The sequence below is a fragment of the Pelobates fuscus genome, chromosome 2, assembly GCF_036172605.1.
Source record: "Pelobates fuscus isolate aPelFus1 chromosome 2, aPelFus1.pri, whole genome shotgun sequence".
Lineage (NCBI taxonomy): Eukaryota > Metazoa > Chordata > Amphibia > Anura > Pelobatidae > Pelobates > Pelobates fuscus.
This window is the reverse complement of record NC_086318.1, coordinates 391,618,032-391,639,585: the sequence shown is the minus strand read 5'-3', so window position 1 is coordinate 391,639,585 and position 21,554 is coordinate 391,618,032. Positions and strand designations below refer to the sequence as shown.

Sequence of the window (21,554 nt, the reverse complement as noted above, 5' to 3'; positions counted from 1 at the left end):
TCCATAGAATCTGTGATTTATTAGCAATTTTATCATGAGCAGTTGTATGGGAAGGTGGATAATTCACTGTGGTGTCATCTATAAAGCTTTTTTTTATATCGGCACATAACCTCTTTTGCTACTATCGGTGGGTAGAAAATACTCTTACTGTGTTTATTGCTAATTCACATTTTCTGTTCTCCATGGCTCTCTGCTAGTAGGAGAAGTGAAAAAAGCACTTTAAAAAAAAATATATGCAATCCAACATTATGGCCCCGAAAATTGCCCATTACCGAAGACCTGTGTGACCAAATGACCAATAATCTTTGTATCTAATAAAGGTTCCAAATATCATGTTGTCCTAGTCTTATGAATTATTTTATTGGAAATTTCCAGGTGGAGTTTTTTAAGAAATAGTAGGCCTTTATTGTAAGTGAGCTTTTAATATATAATATTAGTACTAAATTAAAAGCAGTTTTCCTACCAGTATGTATATCAACTGACCATTTGCAAAAATACACATTAATCCGTGGTAATCAACAATAGTCTGCTATACATTTTTCTAATAAAGAGACCAGCCTGACTACATCCTCGATCTTCCACAGAACCATGGATTCACAACCAAACTACAGGCCTCCCAACCATACTGATTTAAGCTGGAGTGGACCGTCCCAATTTTCGGGTCCTGTCTCACTGTCCTAACTATTTTCCCTGCTGTCACCAAAACTGCCCCCCAACAAGCATAGTGCAAGCTCAATATTAGACGTGCTAATGCTATGTTCAGAGCATTGGAGTTATGTGTTACATGTATCATTAGCTATAAGGGTGTCAGGAAGGCTGAATTAGATGTGTTGCCTCCTTTACACATATAAAGATAGTTTTTAAATTTAAATGTTTGTGCTTTGCTTTCCATTACAGTAAAAACACTCACGAGATCTTTACATGGTCCATCTCCAGTTCGTCATTTCCCCACCTACTTTATTTCATAAATTCTAATCTTGTCCCTTTAGCTATTTTTCTGCCCCTGTCCTCACTCTCTGAATTTTGATTTACCTCATCCCTTCATCTCTCCACATCTACGATTACAGTATAGTGGGAAACGTGCCCTACGTCTTTCCAATCCTAACGCCAACGCAATACAATTTTGCCAGCCAAAAAAACTTGCTCCAAAAGGATGTGGAAATATTTGGCCATACTCCCATCCAGATGAGGCTGAATGAGGACAGATGGTTAACTGGGCAGATAACATTAGCTTGCCTTACATTTTTTGGTTTTTCTCCATAATGCTTTAGTTTGATCAAAACCAACACGATTCTTAAACTGGGCAGAAAACAATTAATATACCAATAAAAAAAAAAGTAATAATAATAAATACCCAAAAATTCTTTCCTGCTGGGAGTTGGGATTTAAAAAATAAGACTGATGTTTTTACCCATTATCCATTTATATTTATTGATTATTTTATTACATTACAATATGATCAGTTTACTGGCATCTTCATTAATTCCCTTGTTTGAGAATAGGATCTTGTAGCTAGCTGGCTGTTAGCATAACAGTTTTTATCCAATATTTGGGATTTTAAAGTCTTATAGCAAAAATTTTGTATTGGGTACTACATTTCACATTATTTTGTGTTTGTGCATATGTGTGTGTTCGCTCATGTGTGCTTTACTGATTTTTATTCAAAATGTCCGTCGTGCAAATTTAAATTAAAAAAATTTAAATAAAAAAAACTTTTCAATTTTTCGACTGGTGAAACTCACTCACGTTCTTTTTTTTTTCAAACACTGTTTATTTTGTCAGCTCAGATGGTATTTTAAAACGTGTGTAAAATATGCCACATTGTTGCTATTTTAATGAGATTAGCAAAATTAACATTACATATGAAAATGTCAGATGCCTTATGGAATGTGGATAACTGGCGTTAGATGGAGTTTGGACAGTTATATCTGTTATATTTGAAGCTAGTAGTTACTTCAGCCTGCGGTGTGGGACTAAAGTCACATGCTGTTTTTGTTTGTGGAAATATTTTTACAGTCCTATTCTTTTGTAATACTTTGCACATCTCTTTGCCTCTTAACCCCTTCAGGACCGGCCTGTTTTTGCGATGTTTGTACGTTAAGGACCAGAGCAGTTTTAACACTTTTGTGGTGTTTGTGTTTAGCTGTAATTTTCCGCTCTCTCATTTACGGTTCCCATACAAGTTATATATTGTTTTTTTCAGGACAAAAGGGGCTTTCTTTACATACCATTATTTGTATTATGTCCAATATTGTATTTAAAAAAAATAATAAAATATGGTGAAAAATTTAAAAAAAAAACATGTTTTTGGACTTTTACTTGAAAAATCTTTTACTTATCTACAAAAGCTAATGAAAAAAACAGCTAAATAGATTCAAAATTTTGTCCCGAGTTTAAAAACACCCAGTGTTTACATGCTTTATTGCTTTTTTTTGCAAGTTATAGGCCTATAAATACAAGTAGGAAATTGCTGTTTCAATATATATATATTTTAAATGTATCAATAGTGACCTTGTAACACCGTTATCTGTCATAAATCCCCGAAACACACCTAACATGTACATATTTTTTTTAAAGTAGACAACCCAGGGTATTCAAAATTGGGTATGTCCAGTTTTTTTTAGTAGCCACTTAGTCACAAACACTGGCCAAAGTTAGCATTTATATTTGTTTGTGTGTTAAAAATGCAAGAAACGCTAACTTTGGCCGGTGTTTGTGACTAAGTGGCTACTAAAAAAGGCTGAACATACCCCATTTGCAATACCTTGGGTTGTCTTCTTTTGCAAATGGTATGCCATCATGGGGCTAATTCTCATTCCTTGGCTACCATACGCTCTCAAAGGCAACCTAACCAATCCGACAAATTTCAATAAAAAAAAAAAGTAAAATCAAGCCTTATATTTGACCCTGTAACTTTCACAAACACTATAAAACCTCTACATGTGGGGTACTGTTATACTCAGGAGACTTCGCTGAACACAAATATTAGTGTATCAGAACAGTAAAATGTATCACAGCAATAATATCCTCAGTGAAAGTGCTGTTTGTGTGTGAAAAATGCAAAAAAATTCACTTTCACTGACAATATCATCGCTGTGATATGTTTTACTGTTTTGAAACACTAATATTTGTGTTCAGCGAAGTCTCCCGAGTAAAACAGTACCCCCATGTACAGGTTTTAGGGTGTCATAGAAAGTTACAGGGTTAAACACAGTGCTAGCAAATTAAATTATCTGGACTTTCGGCCTGGGTTGGCAGGCAGGTCCCTCAAATTGCAGTCATTAAAATTACTTAATTAGGTAAAAATATTACATAAATACACATGTAGAATTTTAATATATATACATATTTATATATTTGACGTCTACGTGTATATTTATGAAATTATTTATGTAATTATGTATATGGACATATGTATATTTCGTATTGTTTTTATTTATTTATTTATACATAGATATATATATCATTACATTCTAAGTATATTTTGATATAAATATATATATATATATATATCAAAATACTGTTAGAATAAAATTGCATATATAAATATTTTTTTATAATTATTAAAAATTATTTTTATTTTTTGTTATTTATTTTTATTAACATATTATTTGTATTTTATAATAATATATATATACCATATATATAGCAATTATATATATATTGTATATATTCGTGTGTAATTTAAATATAAGTGTATTTTTATATTAATATACGTATATATAAATATAAAAATACACTTAATATGACATTATATATATATATATGATACATATACATATATTATATATAGATATAATACATGTATATATATCATATATATATATACACATATTATTTATTTATTTTTACACTGATTTTACACTGGTTTTTTTTTTACTTTATTTTTTGGATTTTTTACTTGCAGGGAGACTGCCTGTCAGCACAGACAGTCCCCCTGCAGGCAGATACAAAGACCCCTATTGCGGTCATGTGATCGAGTGATCACATGGCCGTGGGGTCCTGATCTGCCGAGGGGGGACTGCCCGGGCAGACAGGCAGTCCCCCTGGACCGGGTGGAGCACTGATCGCCGCCGTGGGACCGACGGCGATCAGGTAAGTAGCCCCAGACCGTTATGACGGTTCAGGACCGTCAGCGGTCCAAACGCACGTTTTACCGCTGACGGTCCTGAACCGTCAGCGGTCCTGAAGGGGTTAAAGTGTTCTAGTAACAGATGGCATGTTGTGATGACTGAAGGAGGATCTGCTTATTGAATTTGATGCTCTTAAATAGAAAAAAGAGGGTATTTGCTCTACAGATAGTAGTAGGTTATAAGTCGTTTAAAATAGAGTTCGTGTGCATCATGATAAGGTTTTTGCAATGGTGCAAGACTAGGTACAGCCAAGCACACCCCCCTGCTTTCTGATATTACTATTTTCTCGGGCAATAGGCAAAATAAAGGGGCCATCAAGCTTGCAATCAACAAGAGCATATTTTTGTACATATTTTTGCTTTTTGTCTCTTCCTTAATATGCATGTTTCAGTTTTAACAACATAGTGTTCCACTCAACATTTGTAATAGTTTGTTGTTAAATTAAACCCTGTATAATACTGTAAAGCGGCAGAGGTTGGTACTATATAAATGATAATAGTGATAATAGTAATAAATAACAAACAATATTTTATTAAAATAAAACACATTACTTTTACTTTGGTTATTTATTTATATTTTGGAAATCTATGAGTTATTCCTTTATATTTAATACATTTTGTGAAAATGCTACTAAACAGGTTTTGAGTGTTTCTGGTACTTTCATCATGAGATCTGGTCTTTCACATGGGTAATTATACTATAATCTTATTTATGTCTGTGTCCATGTAATCCATTGCTGTGTTGGGCAGAGGGGGGTGTTTGTTCAGTGATTTATACATAACAGTACATTGATTACTTGATTATGAGTTAATTAGACAACTCCTAAATCTCTGGCAAGTCATTGGACATCCAGGGATTGGTGGATGGAGAATGATGATGAGATGTAATGTCCATCAGCAGGCATCCCAGCCATATTCTTCCTTGAGTCAGAATGACCCCCAAACAAAATCAGCACCCTTGGTTAAAAATAAATCCATTGCTGTTGTGTCTGCTCACAATGTATGGATTTTTTAAGACTGAATTACCCTGATAAAACGAATTCTGAAAGGATGTGAGAATTCTCTAATTAAAACATCATTTACAATTAACTACAATGTGTGTGTGTTTAAGTAAACATAATTACAGTGATCACATCTTTACTCTTTGTTCTGAAACCCTAAGATCATGAGGGTTTAAACATGAGACCTTAAGATGTTCCATTTACCCTGAAACCCTAAGAATCTGCTTGTTTCCTCTGAAACTTTTCTGTTTCCCTAACGCCTGGAGAATCTGCTTATTTACCCCAGACTTGTAGAATGTGTCCATTCACTGTGAAACACCCATAGAATGTGCATTGACCATGTAATGGAACCATTCACCTTGGGAATCTGCTCATTCTCTCAAAACAAAATGTAGTTATCCTAAGATTGAAGGTACAGACTCTATCGCCCTAACTGTCTGCAGCTAACGTCTTTATATTATGTAGCGGTGCAATAGTACTTGTGCCATTCATAGGGTGGCACTATCATATAAGCACCTCATTCGGCTCACGCAGCCATGGGAATTGACACATTTCTCAAATGTGTAAGATGCTGACTTCTCTCTACTAGATATACTGCTGAAGTATGTGTTTGTTTGCTTTACTTTGTGTTTTAGTAAGGTTCTCTGGTTGAAAGAGCAGGGAATAAAATGTCGGAGGGAGGGAGACTCACTGTAATTTTACATTTATTATGGTGGCCCATAGTGATATCCACACATTTAAACTTTTTACTTACAATTTTATTTTGTCGAAAATGTAAGGTGAAATGCATGAAAAACAACTCTAGCCTGCAAAATACATAGCTTCTAACTAATAGAAACGGTCTTAGATCAGCTCAATTAAAAATAACTGCCAAGGCTACTGAATCTCAATTACAATTCATAATACACTCATTCCCTCATAGATTGTATCTGTTATTAAAGGAACTCTCCAAGCACCATAACCACTACAGCATGCTAGCTTTAGTGGCTGTAGTGGATTTAGTGCCAGGATATCCCTCGCAACCCCCAATGTAGGTAATGGAATGGTTTGACCTCTTACCTGGGATTTGCTGGGCTACGTTCGTTGCCTCCACTGCAGCCAAAAGCTCTCTGCCTTGAGCTAAGTCCGGCAGTGTGTGGCTTATTGGCTGAGAGCGATCAGCTTCTCAATCACCTTGATGCTGACAAGAGGCAGTGAGTGGCACCCAGTGGACCCAGGTAAGAAGCCAACCATTCTAAAATTGTCTGACTACGTATAATAAAGGGGTACCAGGGAACTCCTGGCGCTATAAACACTATAATGTGCTGCAGCGGTTATGATGCTTGGAATGTCCCTTTAACTAGTTATCTCTTGCACAATGTTTGGCTTATCTCTTGATTGTAACAAATCTTATCCTGGCTCTAGATAATATAGGAAATTCTATTGTTTTGCCTAAAAGGTCTTTCTTAATTTGCTATCTTTTCTATAGTGAGGTTGGTGCATGTTTGTTATAGATTGATTTGAGCCAAGTATAAGTAAATAAAACCCATAAGTAGCAGCTAACCTGGTCGCATGTTGCGTCAATTACATATTTAATCTCAGTTCGGAAAATGTCCTTATCTTGGTGTAAATACAGCAATCAGTCATTTTATTTCATGCGGACTGTTTTAGAATAAAGGAAATGTGTTTACACTACAGTTTTTCCTTTATTTACCAATCTGCCTAGTATGGTTTATACGTAAACACAGATTTAAAGATAAAAATCCCATAAAGCTCACAAGGATGCATATGCAAGAAAATTGTAAGCAATTAATTCATTGAAAGTCCTTACAAGTCACTGTACTGAAGGTGTTAAATGGAAACAATGCAAAATAAGATTAAAAATTATTATTTTTTTTTAAATTAAAACTAATTTTTAAATGACTTCCTTCAGGTTGTCACATAGGTTTCAGATGACTCCATCGTGATTGTATTGGTCAACATGATTTGTTACATTAAGCCCTAGCACTTTAATTGACCTAGACATTCATAACCAAAAGGGCAGCACTATAAGCTGTCTCTGCAACGAGAGTTAGCAGAGTCAGTTTACTCCTCACTAGGGCTACAAAGTTTGATTTTATAATCAACACAATGTTGTATATCCAATTAACATCGTAGTATATGACAGTGGTGTTGAACATGATGACATTGGCAGTGCTATTAATTATGCCACTTGTATTGGCAGAAATTTAGTGATCAGTTATCAGAATATTTGTTGCACAATAGACACCATGGATGTTGCAAACATCCAGTAGCAGAAGAACTAAAAGTGGAAAAGAAGGACAAGGACAAGAAAGAAGAAAGCAATGGGAGAGGGGGTAAAGAGGAATGGGAGAAGAGAACAGTTTTTGAAAGAGGAAGCCAGTAAGGGAAAGTAATAGAAAGACGACTGAAGAGGGAAAACATTTATCCAATCACTAGAGAGGACAACGGGAGGTAAAAAGCAATAGGAGGATTAGCAGTGGATGAGTGGAGAAAGCCAGGTTAGATATAGAAAGAAATAGGAGAGGGGGTGAAGAGGCCAGTATGACCATCGTGAAGAGAATGGCAAAGGAGAAGAAGGGAGGAGATAAGTCTAGAAGAGGGGCTCCTTAAAACCATGTTTTCACACAGTAATGAGTACAATATGCATAAAGTTAGATCCACCTTTTAAGAAAAAAATAAGCATAAATCATATGCACACCCACACTCCTGCCACCACTGATATTAATTTGTGACTTACCTTAATGTTTTATAGGTAAACATGGCCTTTGTAAACATGATGGGCAAGTCTTACAGATAAATATTTGATCAACAAATAATCTTTCAATAGAAAAGAAGAACTAACATATTGTGACATATAGAAGTAATTAATATGTTTTATTATATAAACTGAAAATGTGAGCACGTATATTTTAGCAGTGTGATTTATGCACCATGTTACCATCCTTGTGGTTGCTTGGCACTAACATACCCCAATGTTGAATGGTTTTTCTTAGCCGCAAAATGTAGGCTTCTGAAAATGTTAATTTAACACCAACCTTGAATTGTCCTTTTGAAAAAAGCCTTACAGGCCTCGCACGATGCCACTCCATAGTGGTAACCTGATGCTATGTCTCCACACACCAGACACAATCTTTTGGGCATAGCATTTAGCATATATTCACACTTGGTTTGTGAATCTTCAGCAATGGTACTTGAGCAGTCATCATATCTTTTCCTGACGGGCCCATTGCCACCCAAGCCAGTAGCTGGGTACAGGGGTGGGGAGTCTAGTCCATTCTGGTGCCCATTCATTGTGGAACTGTAGCTCCCACTGGCGTCTGATGAGCCACCTGGACTATGGTGGTTGATGCTATCCGTCAAGGAGGCGGGGCTTGAGGGTTCCGTCTTGATGTATGACGAACAGCTGGAATCAATGTGTCGATCTTTGCTTGACATTCTGCAGAGAAGCCTGCATGGTAATAAGGGGACACAAGGAAGGGGAGGGAAAGAGAGAAGGTTTCGTTTATTAAAAGAAAGCTTCCTGGTCTTTAAGATTGCTCTGTAGGGACTAAAGACTGCACATCACTCATTCATTTGTCAATAACTCTCGTTGTACATGAAAGTGTTCAGCATTAAGCCATGACAGAGATTTAACAATGTTATAGACAGGCAGTAAACAAAAACTTTAAAAAGCCCAAATCTCCTTTCCCAAAGGTAAACCGAATGTCAATAAAAAAGCAATGTACATTTAGAAATGTTTTAGAAACCATACGTACTTGTGGCTTAAACTAAACGAATAAGTTAAATAATAACTTTAAAAAATGTATTCATCAAACATATGCCTATATGTAACATTTTCTCCTTGTGTATCCTTACATTTTTATTCTTTAGTTAAGCATTTCATTCACAGAAAGCAACACATCCTTTAAAAATAATTAGGAGGTTGTGACTGTTTCCACATTTAAACATAAAGAGGATTTTTTTTTTTTTTGTTTGTGTTATCATCAGTCCATAAAAAAAACAATGAATGATTATAAAGATAGAAAAGTGAAGGTGTATATTTTGGAGGGGGCCACAGTCAGTATATTTCGTATTCAAAATATTCAAGAAACTCAAACCATTAATTTATGACATTTTTAAAAAAAATTGTTTTGTTTATTTTCACATCTATGAAAGAGTTAAAGGTTGATGCATTATAAACAATTTTTTTTATGATAATGCAGACGAGGAATGGGGTGAGCACTAGGCATTCAAAGTTCGTTGCACAGAAGTGGGTAAAAGCTCAATGGGAACACAAGCAAAATAGCTTCACCAATAAATGGAATGTCGTTTTTAATCTGTCCTCTGATCTTATCTCATGTATCAGACTAAAATATTTTCTATTCCATTCACTATTCCAATAACCTCCTCTACTACTTGTTGTTACTTCGCTTCACTATATCTCTCTTATCTATAGCTTTCATACTATTATGTGATCTTTGATTTCTCATTCTTCATTCCAAATACATAGACACCAAATCCACTCCACCTGCTCGGAATGACAAAAATCCTTATATAGTCCATTAACTTAACCATCCATGACTACTTCTACTTCCTACTTGTCAGCATTTCTCAAAACTCCAAATGCTACTACCTATAATTACTTCAATATACCTCAGTCTGTGTAATGGTTTTCTTACTCCAAATATGTTATTGGTTTCAAAGCTACCGATTTTCTAGGTTCTTCAACATGCATATAAATCTCTACATACCTCTAGAACCCACACTTCCTTCTCTCTCACTGATTATCAACACTACCCATACCCCTCATATCGAATCCATAACATATACAACCCTTACCTCACCTCTCCTCCTTATATTGAGTCCTTGTCTTGCTAATTTTTCTCTCTTAGCTCTCTAACAAATAGTACAAACATAACCACCAAAGCTTTAATTTCCCTGCACAAAATGTATTTTTTGATATACATTAACAAAGAAGCATTCTTCTTTGGGGGTGGTGGGGGTGTGAGGGGGGGGGGGAGAGAGGGTTAAAATGGTTTATAATAAAGGATATTTACACAAATAAAAATGCTATGTGCATACAGATACTCTCATTCCATATTTTTTCAGTTAATTTTATAGACTCCGTGGGTAAGTGTAAGCCATAATGAAATGGGCTTAATTAAGAATTTTTTACTTGGGGACACAATTACTGGCTAGATGTAATAGACCATTAATGAAGCTAGTAAAAAAAAAAAAACAGTCTTGGTACATGTGAGCAGGCCACTAAATTTGAAAAATTATAGGTGGGCTGTTTAGCTAGGGTTATTAACTCTTAGCACATTGTGTTAACTCATTGTTTCATGTGCAGAGATACTATAATGGAATGCAAAAATCAAAATTTTACCCCAATACAATGCAGCAAGTTTCATCTTAAGACGCTATTATCAAAGAATCATACCCCTGAATATTAGTCATTAAAGGAACACTCCAATCAAAGTACATTTTTAACTAATGTGACCTTAAGTGATCCATTAAAAGCTATCAAAAAAGCTATGAAACTTGCCTTTATTCTAGCGCTGGGGCAATTTCCTCACTGCATAATTTAGGACCAATCAGATCCTTCTCATGGAGAAGCATTGGGAAACATGGAATATGTGCAGAAATCTCTGTGATCCACAAACAATTGGTGCTTTTGTATTAGAAGCACTAACTTCATCTTTGAACTACAGTTCAAAACGAGTGAGATGTGAACCATCCTGGCTGAGGTATTTCTAATTTACAAACATGCAGATATCTCTTGAAATCAGCACTTTTATCAAATAAGCCAAAAGGGACATGTAGTTAACACCTACAGAACTTAAGCAAGCAAAAATGCATTATGGGACTGAGCCATCCTTTTAACATGATGGCAGGAGGTACAAAAGGACATGTGTGTGTCTTAATAACATGTCCACCAAGACATGAATAAGTATTTTTCTAGCAAAATAAATAAATACTCATCCTAAAGAATTTGCTAAGTATTTTGGTTATTTTATATAACTTACTTTGATGGTCATTACTATTAACTAGCAATATAAGAAACAAAATCTGTAGCTGTCTCATCATTCCATTGACTAAGGGCTCAAACCAACGTTTGAAAGAGAACGTGTCGCCTCTGACTTACAGCAGCTCTGTGAATCCCTTTTAATTTAGAGCACTTACACATCCACTTATTACCTTATAATTACTAGACTGCTCTCACATACATTATGATCTGAGGCTACAGGGAGGAGGTATTAAGGTACTAAAACATGGTCCTTTTTACTCTCTCTCCCTGGCGTTGAATTTTATGCAGCCATGATTAAAACATTCTCCCTCTCAGATTCGTCCCTCGCATTCAGTCTCACGCCAGAAAATGCGGATTCTTACTTTGTACCAATGCCAAACTCTGTCCCTTCCTTACCCCCAGCAACTGCTTCCATTTTATTCAGCCAATCAGAATACAGCTACCTCATCCTTATCGTCCTTCAACTCGCTCACAAAATCTAAACACGAGTTTGTCTTACAGTAGGAATAGATTAATTAAACAGTGCTTACAGATAGCAATTAAATTAAAATATCTCCACTTTGTACTGCTGGTTTTCAGTTTGGAATTTAGGCAACATATATCTATGAAATTAAGCTAACATTTTTCAAGAACATGTTTTCTAGTCTCTAGATATATATCATGAGGTGGACTCTCGTAAATGACAGAAGGTTTTTTTTTTACCCCTTCTGAACCATGGGTGGAGGGGGCACTATAGGGAGCAATAGTGCTAAGAAAACAACTTTATTTTCCTGGCACAATAGTTTCACTTTAAGGATTCAGAACATCTTTTTAACAGTAGCTGGTAAACAGTTGAATAGGATTTTTTCTAACTTACCACCAGCTTTTATGGCACTGTTTATTAGCTATTCTATCATACCGAATTATGAATTGTGGACATTGACATCAGTACCTGATTAAGAAGGATTAGGTGTCATAGAAACATAGAATGTGACGGCAGATAAGAACCATTCTGCACATCTATTCTGCCCAATTTTTTTAAATACTTTCATTAGTCCCTGGCCTTATCTTTTAGTTAGCATAGACTTATGCCTATCCCATGCATACTCCTTTACTGTGTTAACCTGTACTACTTCAGCTGGAAGGCTATTCCATGCATCCACTACCCTCTCAGTAAAGTAAACCTTCCTGATATTATTTTTGTTGTGGTAGTTATTCTTCCTTTAACCCCTTAAGGACAAAACTTCTGGAATAAAAAGGAATCATGGCATGTCACACATGTCATGTGTCCTTAAGGGGTTAAATATAGTCTCCTCCTTTACTGTGTTGATCCCCTTTGTGTATTTAAATGTTTCTATCATATCCCCCCGTCTCGTCTTTCCTCCAAGCTATAAATGTTAAGTTCCTTTAACCTTTCCTTGTAAGTCACCTGATTAGGAAGAATAGTGTTACTATCTGTCACTAACTTATAATAGACATGTTTCTGCAAGGACAGAGTAATATCGATGTTTAAAATATGTGTTACTTATTACAAAATGAAACAATAATGCATTTCCATTTACTGAGACTTACATATTTACACTCCAAATAACTAGAAAATATGAACGTGTAACATGAAATTTGAGGGACGCAACAAGTCGTAACCAAAAAAAACCTTTCTACATTTTTCAAATAAACTATCATTTATATTTATGGGTAACTTGAAAAAAAACACTTGAGCCTATTCACTAAACAGCGAACTGTAGCAAATTGCAAACATTTAGGCAAAAAGAGCTAATTTGGTAAAAAATTCCCTAGATCGGCTAAAGTCACAGTTATTTTGGTTGAAATTTTACAATTTGGTTTTCAAGTCACCGCCATGCACTATTTGGTGGAAAAACAGATAGCGAAAATGTTTTTTGTTTTCTCTCTGTTTTGCAAACATTAAAGACAACTCCAACTAAAAGCTGATGTTTTGTCTAATTATCATGTACCACAGAGATTTAACCATCTGTCAGATGGCACAGCATTTGCACAAGGCTATGTAGATTAAAATAAAAACCTCACAAACTTTACTCTATTGATATCCACAGTATGAACCATCATTTTGCCCTGATTTCACTAATTCTACCCTGCAGATTGAGTTTCTGGAACATGCGCAGTAGCTGGAATTGTTGTCATTCTATTAGGAGCTGTGCTGGAAACACAGTTCAATAAGGCGACTGCCTAATAATTGCCATTGGAGTTCATTACACTAAAGGCTAAAAGTTTGCAGTCTGCAGACATAGAAACATAGAAACATAGAAACATAGAATGTGACGGCAGATAAGAACCATTCGGCCCATCTAGTCTGCCCAATTTTCTAAATACTTTCATTAGTCCCTGGCCTTATCTTATAGTTAGGATAGCCTTATGCCTATCCCATGCATGCTTAAATTCCTTTACTGTGTTAACCTCTACCACTTCAGCTGGAAGGCTATTCCACGCATCCACTACCCTCTCAGTAAAGTAATACTTCCTGATATTATTTTTAAACCTTTGCCCCTCTAATTTAAGACTATGTCCTCTTGTTGTGGTAGTTTTTCTTCTTTAGACATCTCTCTGTTAGAATCAACAACCTGGCATCTAATCCAACTCTTATTCCTATTCATTGTAAAAATAAAAGAAAGTAAAAAAAAAATGGAAAAATAAATCAGTTTTCTTTTTTTAAGGACAGTGATATTCAGAATTATCTATAAATCCAACTGTCAGGTTTTATCCCGGCCTCTTCTTCAGTCTAAATTGGAGGCACTAAAATTCACATTAATTCCAGAATGCAGTGAATATGGATTTATTTCAAAAGAACTCATTTTTTTTTGTCAGAAAGAAGCCATTTTAAGATGATGGCTTTATCTTTGCCTAAAATAAAGAGAGAAGGTCAATTTTGCTTTGTCTGACTAGTACAGAAATTCAAAGTCTACGAAATACAGTAGCTGAATTTAGTTACAGACTGGCTCTTGGCAATTTGAGATGACACAGGTTTTGCTAGATGATAATTTTGTTATCTGCTGGCTGTTACTGCTTCTTCCAAATAGGAGTCACTAATAAAATTGAAGCATTTCACGGATTTAAAGAAAAGCTGTTTTTTCGTTATCACAAATAATAACTATTTTATAGAGTTAATTGAACTGACTGACTAATAAATAGATAATATGACCCATCTCAGGAGAATTAATGTTATCAACCTCAAAAGGATGAAAGGGAACAGAACTCAGAACAACTAGGTTTGAACTTATAATATAATCGGGATATTAACCAGCTTAGCTACCTCAACTGTAGTATGTTCTTTAAATAAGGTTATATTGCATTTATTATTTTCAGTACTATTGGTTTATTTATAAAATTATTATTATCATTACACATATTATTATTATTTTATTATTGTTATTATTATTACTATTATCTTGACCTATAATTGTTACCCACTACATGCATATATCGCACATTCAGATGTTAGCACTTCTTCAATAGATTATTAACTAAGAATTTGATTTACTTAAATTAATTTAAACAGTAGCAACTGATGAGCAGAACTAGTTGTGTGAATTTGTTAAAGAATGTTGAACCATTTCTCCTAGCCCGTAGGTATACCAGTTTAACTGTGCTCTCCAAAACCACGGCTTAAATACATGAAAGTGATTTATTCTAAGTACAACACATTGCTGCTGGCTTAATTAGTAAGCTGGGCATGTGATTCATAATGCATGGGCACACAGCATGTGAGCATGATGGGGATGCAAGGATGACTGGCATACCGTGTGCCAGCACAATGCTCATGTGAGATTCAGACCCATTGCCCATGCCTTCTATGTTAGCCTTTTTTTGCCAACTTTGTGCAGATATGATGAAGACATCTAGCAGGCACCAATACAGAATTGCCTGGGCGTTTGTGTGGCAGTATGACACAATTCTATTTTGTAAGAATCTTCCCACCTTACTTTAATATATCCCACAGTGATCTGCCCACCTTACTTTAAAGGGACACTATAGTCACCGGAACAACTTCAGTTTAATGAGGTTGTTCAGGTGAGAACTATAGCTTCCTGCAGCCTTTCTCATGTAAACACTGTATTTTCTGGCTCTGCCCCTGATTTGCCTCTTTGTCAGTCTCAGCCAATCCTATGGGGAAGCACTGTGATTGGATCAGGCTACCACATGTCAGCAGACTGCTTGTTATTCTGAGTCTAAAAGCATGCAGATTTACAGCTTCTGGCTTGAATACAGTAAGATTTTTACTATATTTATGGAGGCATGAAGGGGCCAGGGGGGCTACATGGTGGTGTTAACACTATAGGGTCAGGAATACATGTTTGTGTTCCTGACCCTATAGTGATCCTTTAATATATCCTATAGTGACAGTTAAACTTGGCAATTCAGATGGTTCCAAGCCCAAGGCTGGCTGAAGGTCACGGCAAACGTAGAGAAGAAACATTTAGGGTGTCAATGCTAGCTATCACCCATATAATCTATATCTGGAACTTTCTTTGTTTGACTTTTCTATTAATTTTCCTATTTACCCTGAGCACAAGATACGTGGGTGGTGGTCGGGTATTGCCCACCAATCTGAACTCCCAGAGTTAAACTGCAACGGAAACATAATGGCATGTCGCCTTCCAGAAATGACTGAACATTTCACCAGTAGAAGCTGCTCTCCAGCTAGCTTTCTTTTCTGCTTCAATTAATTGCACTTCAGCAAAGTGGCAAAAAACACAAATCACTTAGTAGAAAAATAGGCACCAGCTGCTTTTGTAAAAAGAACGAGGGTGAAAAAGGAAAATGGAATGAATGAAGTGTCATGTCAGAAATCAACGGTGCAACATGCGATTTCGGAAAACATGACTACTTTACACAGACAGGGTGTCATTACGGCATCACAGTAATAGGATGTTTTGACAACTGCTGCGTCTAACATATCATCACTGTATTAAGGTGCACTGGCTTAGTGGAAGCAAGGTGCATAAAAGTTGTTGGTTTTTGCTTTTTTTTGCCCATTCTTTTAATAAGACATTGCTCTAAAATTGCCTAGTTAACCTGATAAAAATGCAGAAGCATTGTAAAACCATGTTTATTTCATCTGATCGCAAAGCAAACAGTTGCTACCAGCAGAAGAGAACACTCAGATTAATTGAAAATATCCAGAGAGCACATTTTCACCTGCAAACCTAATACGTGAGGTATTTTATAGAAAGTGCGTAAAATACATGATGGGATAAATAATTTTGATTGAGTATACATATGTCATAATTATGGGGTTGTGTCCAATCTCCTATAAAAGACAGATATTTAATTATTAGTATAATGTAGATGATCACTAATAAGGCAATGTATTAAACAGATCTAGGTAATAGGGAGGTTAACTGGTAAAGCCTACGGAAAATATAAATTTCAGGATTAAATTAAAATGATGTTCAAATACATTCAGCAGTACAACAGATGGTAGACAGACAGACAGACGAACAGACAGACGAACAGACACAGAGACAGACAGACAGACAGACAGACAGACAGATAGATAGTTAGATAGATAGATAGATAGACAGATAGGTAGATAGACAGATAGATAGATAGATAGATAGACAGACGAACAGACACAGAGACAGACAGACAGACAGACAGACAGACGAACAGACACAGAGACAGACAGAAAGACAGACAGACGAACAGACACAGAGACAGACAGACAGACAGACAGATAGATAGTTAGACAGATAGGTAGATAGACAGATAGATTGACAGACAGACAGACAGACAGACAGACAGACAGACAGATAGATAGATAGATAGATAGATAGATAGATAGATAGATAGATAGATAGATAGATAGATAGATAGATAGATAGATAGATAGATAGATAGATAGATAGATAGATAGATAGAGTTAATAGGTTAAATGCTTAGAAATTACATTTAACGTTGACTGGTGAAGAACAAAGACAGACAGATAGATAGATAGATAGATAGATAGAATACCTGAATCTGAGTTGAAGATTTTTTGCCATTTGTAATATTTACTCGAGTTATTTCAGGCCTAAACCTGTAACCAACTCATTTAAATTAATTAGGACTATAACACCTCAAATAATTTGTAACTCTATGAATGATCACTAGCAACGTGTCTGTAAAGTCATAATCTGGTACAGTTATTCCAGAAGTTGCCTATTCCTGACTCTGAGAGCCTGCAGTGCATTATCTATTATTAAATGCCAGAGAATAACCATTTCTGTCAATGTGACACGTGGATGTGGAGGTCAGTGCACTGTACTGCAGAACCTTGTCAATTTCATTACTTTCACAACTAGCTTCAGCAATGATGTTTGTGGTTTTCTCACACATAAGTATGAAGCTGGAAGCCCAGTAAATGAAATAGTTAACAGCCCAGGAATCCAGCCACAGCAGTTTATCCTGGTCTCATTATTCAATCTCCACTGCAACTGCACATAAGTATTCCTTGTTTATGGTCTACAGCCTGTCATAGCGAACGCTGGGATCTGAATGAAAAAACATGAAATCAATACAATCATTAAATGAATTCTAACTCTGAGTAAATATAGATATGGTATTTTGCATACTTCTCCGTCCTTTAACATTCCATCCACTGTTAAACCCATTAGAACTTCTCGCCAGCTTTTGCTGAATAGAGATCTGCATTCCATGGGAAGATAATGTGCTTGAAAAGCTAATTTTAATCATTTATAGTGTGTCCCAGTTTGGCACCAAAGAGCACAGCTATCATTTAGTGCCAAAACCAAATCAATTCTTATGATAGTACGTTGTAACTGAGGCTGACATTTCATCGTGATGGCTATCATTCTGATTACCAAGGAGAGATGTACTAACAGGGAAGGCACACATGTATAAAACAAAGTGCTTCTATTTAATCAATAGCACTGTGACATATTTTAAAAGGCCTCCTTTAGCAAAGCGTTCAATCCAAGCTCATCATATTGGATTTACATCTCTTGCCCTATGCAATGCTATTATTAATATATAGCAAATCGCTGTTGCCAAGGGTAAAGGTGTGTACGAAAAAAAATCAGAAGTAACACAGATTGCAAAGAATGATGAAAGGGATGATAATACACACATATGGAGAGAGAAAGAGAGATGGATGGATGGACAAACAGACAGGTAGACTTTTTTATAACGTAGTTCAGTACCTACGAGACATCTACCTTTTGACCAGTATTACTCTTTAAGATACTGTTCACGCGTATCTACCAATCCTGAACAGTAGTTTGAATAGTATTTACACATAATAACAGGAAAAAGTACATGGGGATGTTACTATTACCAATGGTACTCATTTTATCTACTTTAAAAGAATGGCAAAGTCAACTCTGCCTGGATTTGAACCCGTGACCCCAATGTTTGAACAGATTCTACTGATAAAGCATTAGCCAACTGAGCTATCGCACTGGCCTTGTCAGGAAATAATCTATGTGATTATATACGATTTATGTGCTTATATAAGAATTATGCTCCTTATAGTTGTGAGATGCATTATGAAGATTCTCTTGGCACACAGAGATCCTTAAAATTATTTAAGTAGTCTATGCTAAATATTTACACTCATTGTATATGTGTGTGTGTGTACGTGTGTGTATGTGCATGTGTGGTTTAAAAATAAATGGAAGTAGATACATAAAAATCGAACACTCTTAAATCAGATTTGAAAAGAAATGTCAATTGAAAGAGTTACCCTAACCTCAGTGACTCAGTGCACTTTGTTCTGGCTGTGCCCCCCGCACAAAGAACTTTGTTTAGGACGGCCTAATGTTAAATCTGTGCAAAAATGATGCCTGTTGTCAGTGCGCACAGACAAATTCAACTCCTAGCTTTGCATGCAGTCGCTTCTTCGACACTGACCAACTGAGCTACAAAACAGTTCACACAAAAAACCCTCATACTGTGGGTAATTATGAGCACATGTAGTGAGTACGCAAATAAAAATAGCTACAATATAGTACAAAAGGCCTGTTGCTCTGCAGTCTATTCAGAGGAAATTCTAAGTAAATTTCTATTTTTAGGACAAAAGAGCATAACTGAAAACATAGGTTATTTGTTTTCTTCCAATTTTACTACTTTGGTCTAAAAGTTTAAATTCACTTTGGATTAACTTGGAATTATTAAATTTGCACTTTTGTGAAAAGCCACACAAGTGTTACATCAATGAGTCAAAGGCACAAATTGAGCAATAGCTCCCTATTAATCAAGCTTTATGAATCGTTTTTGATAGAACGCATTGCCAGGCAGGGTCGAGACAGCAAAGTAATTATGGAATACTGTGTTTGTAAAAAGAATGCATACACACATATATGTAAATATACTTCCACTAACACACACTCACAGGTAGAACTATTAACACAGTTTCATTCTGTAATCAGTGTTTCTGGTGATAGCTTGTCCTGCGTGTGTTTATTTGCTTGTAATTAAACAGATGTCTGTTTCCAGAAGCTGTATTGATATACATTTGTTCTAATGTTAACAATTAGCCTGCAAAGATCTTTACTGTATTGAAATCCCATTTTGGTTCATTGAGACGCCAGCTAAACACATCTCAAACACACTCTGGAGCTGTTATCTGCTCCGTGGCTCCTAGCATCAGCTCTGTTGAGAGATAATCTCTGGTATATTATTTTAAGTGATTTTATTTTGGCATCAGGAGGTGCCCAGCTGGTGCCAACTGCTCTGTGGCTAAGAGATGAAATGATGTGAAGATGCCAGAGAGCATATATAGGGAATTCAAGCTCACTTCAAGCAATAAAAAAAAAACACGACGTACAGAATATGAAATATATTCAATTTAAATTTTATGTAGCAAAAATGTATATATTATGTCTTAATAATAAACACATAATATCTCTTTGAAATACATAATAGATTGTATAGCTATAGTACAATGTGGAACCCCCTAGCACTCCCTAGTACAAAAGAGAAGATCTGTAATTGACAGACAGACTAGGTAGGTAGGTAGGTAGGTAGGTAGGCAGAAAGCGAGACAGATGGATGGATATGCTATAAACCTTCCTGTGAATTCGCTGCAACTTGGACTATTTATGTCAACATTGCAATACAACTACACTTTTGAACAATTTGTAGGTCAGGTCTGAGCCGGGAAGTGAATAGAAGAAAAAAAAGATTTTGCCGTCATTTCCTGTCATGGTCGCTATTATAAAATTATTATTACTCAAATAGTGTTACTATGCAACATAACAAGTCTTAATTTATAAAGTAAATGTAAAAAAAACTGTTTATTTATGCTAAGAGATTCAACATCATTTGGAATGATTTAAGTTAAATTGTTATAGGAGGTTTTAAAATATTTAGAAATGTTAACAAAAGTAAATTAGTTGATAATTGGCAATTATCTATTTCAGCTGATATAGCAAATCTGTGAAACATTTGTAAAAAAGGTAAAAAAAAAGTTATTTAAAGAAATGAAATGAGAAAGGTTAAAAAATATATATAGATTATAATATATACTTTTAAGTAGTTTAGGTTATCCTAAATATGACAGGGACATTTTTTTAACAGATAAAAGTCTCCTGTTTCTAAGTTGCGTTGCTAAATGTGCTAAGTGACTTAGGAGTCCCCATTGGCTGCCAGAGACGTCACTCAAGAAACTAGAACAGTTCTCGTATTGAAACAGATCTTTGTGTTTCCTGAACCATGCCATTTTCTGAACCAATAACCAAGGTTATTCATTATATTGAGAATTCAAGGTGAATTCAATGTCAAGTTCCAAATTAAGGTGAAAAAAGTCAGCTATGGTCTCAGTTCGGCTACTCTCGCCATAAGTGTGAATTCTCCCTTAAGAAATGAATATAACCATTCTCATTCTAAAATATTTAACGTGCCTTTAACATATTTACGTTCACAAACAAGATTTGCCCAGTCAGCACAGACTGAGCATTTTCACTTCTATTTATTTCGATAAAATAATCTAAACAATTTTTTGACATCTTGTTTTTTTATATATGTATATAAAACAAAAGGAGTCACAGGCCTGCCTGCAAGTTGACAAAATTATTATGATATAAAAGAATACTTTTCCAATTTTATCTTCCTCCCTTTTTTTCCCCCCAGAACGGCTCTGTAAAGTTTTGAAAATGACGTTTTCTGTGCAATCAGTGTTTAAGTGAATGTTTGTCCCAGAGTGTTGCAGCGTGCTGTCAGTGAACAGCGGGGCATCTGAGAGTTGTTACCACATTTGATTTGATTGTCAGTAGGAAGCATTATTTCCACCAACTGTTTGCTACCTCTTCGAAAGATCTGTTCTTTCTTCAGACAGCCTCCTCTCTTTCTATTTTGTTGCAGCAACTCAACATATGTTAGATAGAGCTCCAGTTGACAAACAAAGTGACTGCCTAATTGTATTTGAATTCACTGTAGTAAGTTGTCATTCTTAACCTTT

At 35.5% G+C, this 21,554-nt stretch overlaps 1 protein-coding gene across 6 annotated transcripts in view; it reads right to left on the bottom strand.

Annotated features, from left to right (window-relative positions):
- Positions 1-21,554, bottom strand: part of ESRRG (estrogen related receptor gamma) — a 158,922-nt gene that overhangs the window by 97,017 nt on the left and 40,351 nt on the right. For all 6 annotated transcript variants that reach the window (XM_063443824.1, XM_063443828.1, XM_063443823.1 and 3 more), the window contains one exon: positions 8,172-8,584. In XM_063443824.1, the coding sequence (XP_063299894.1) occupies positions 8,172-8,584 (413 nt within the window). The remainder of the gene's footprint in view (positions 1-8,171; positions 8,585-21,554) is intronic.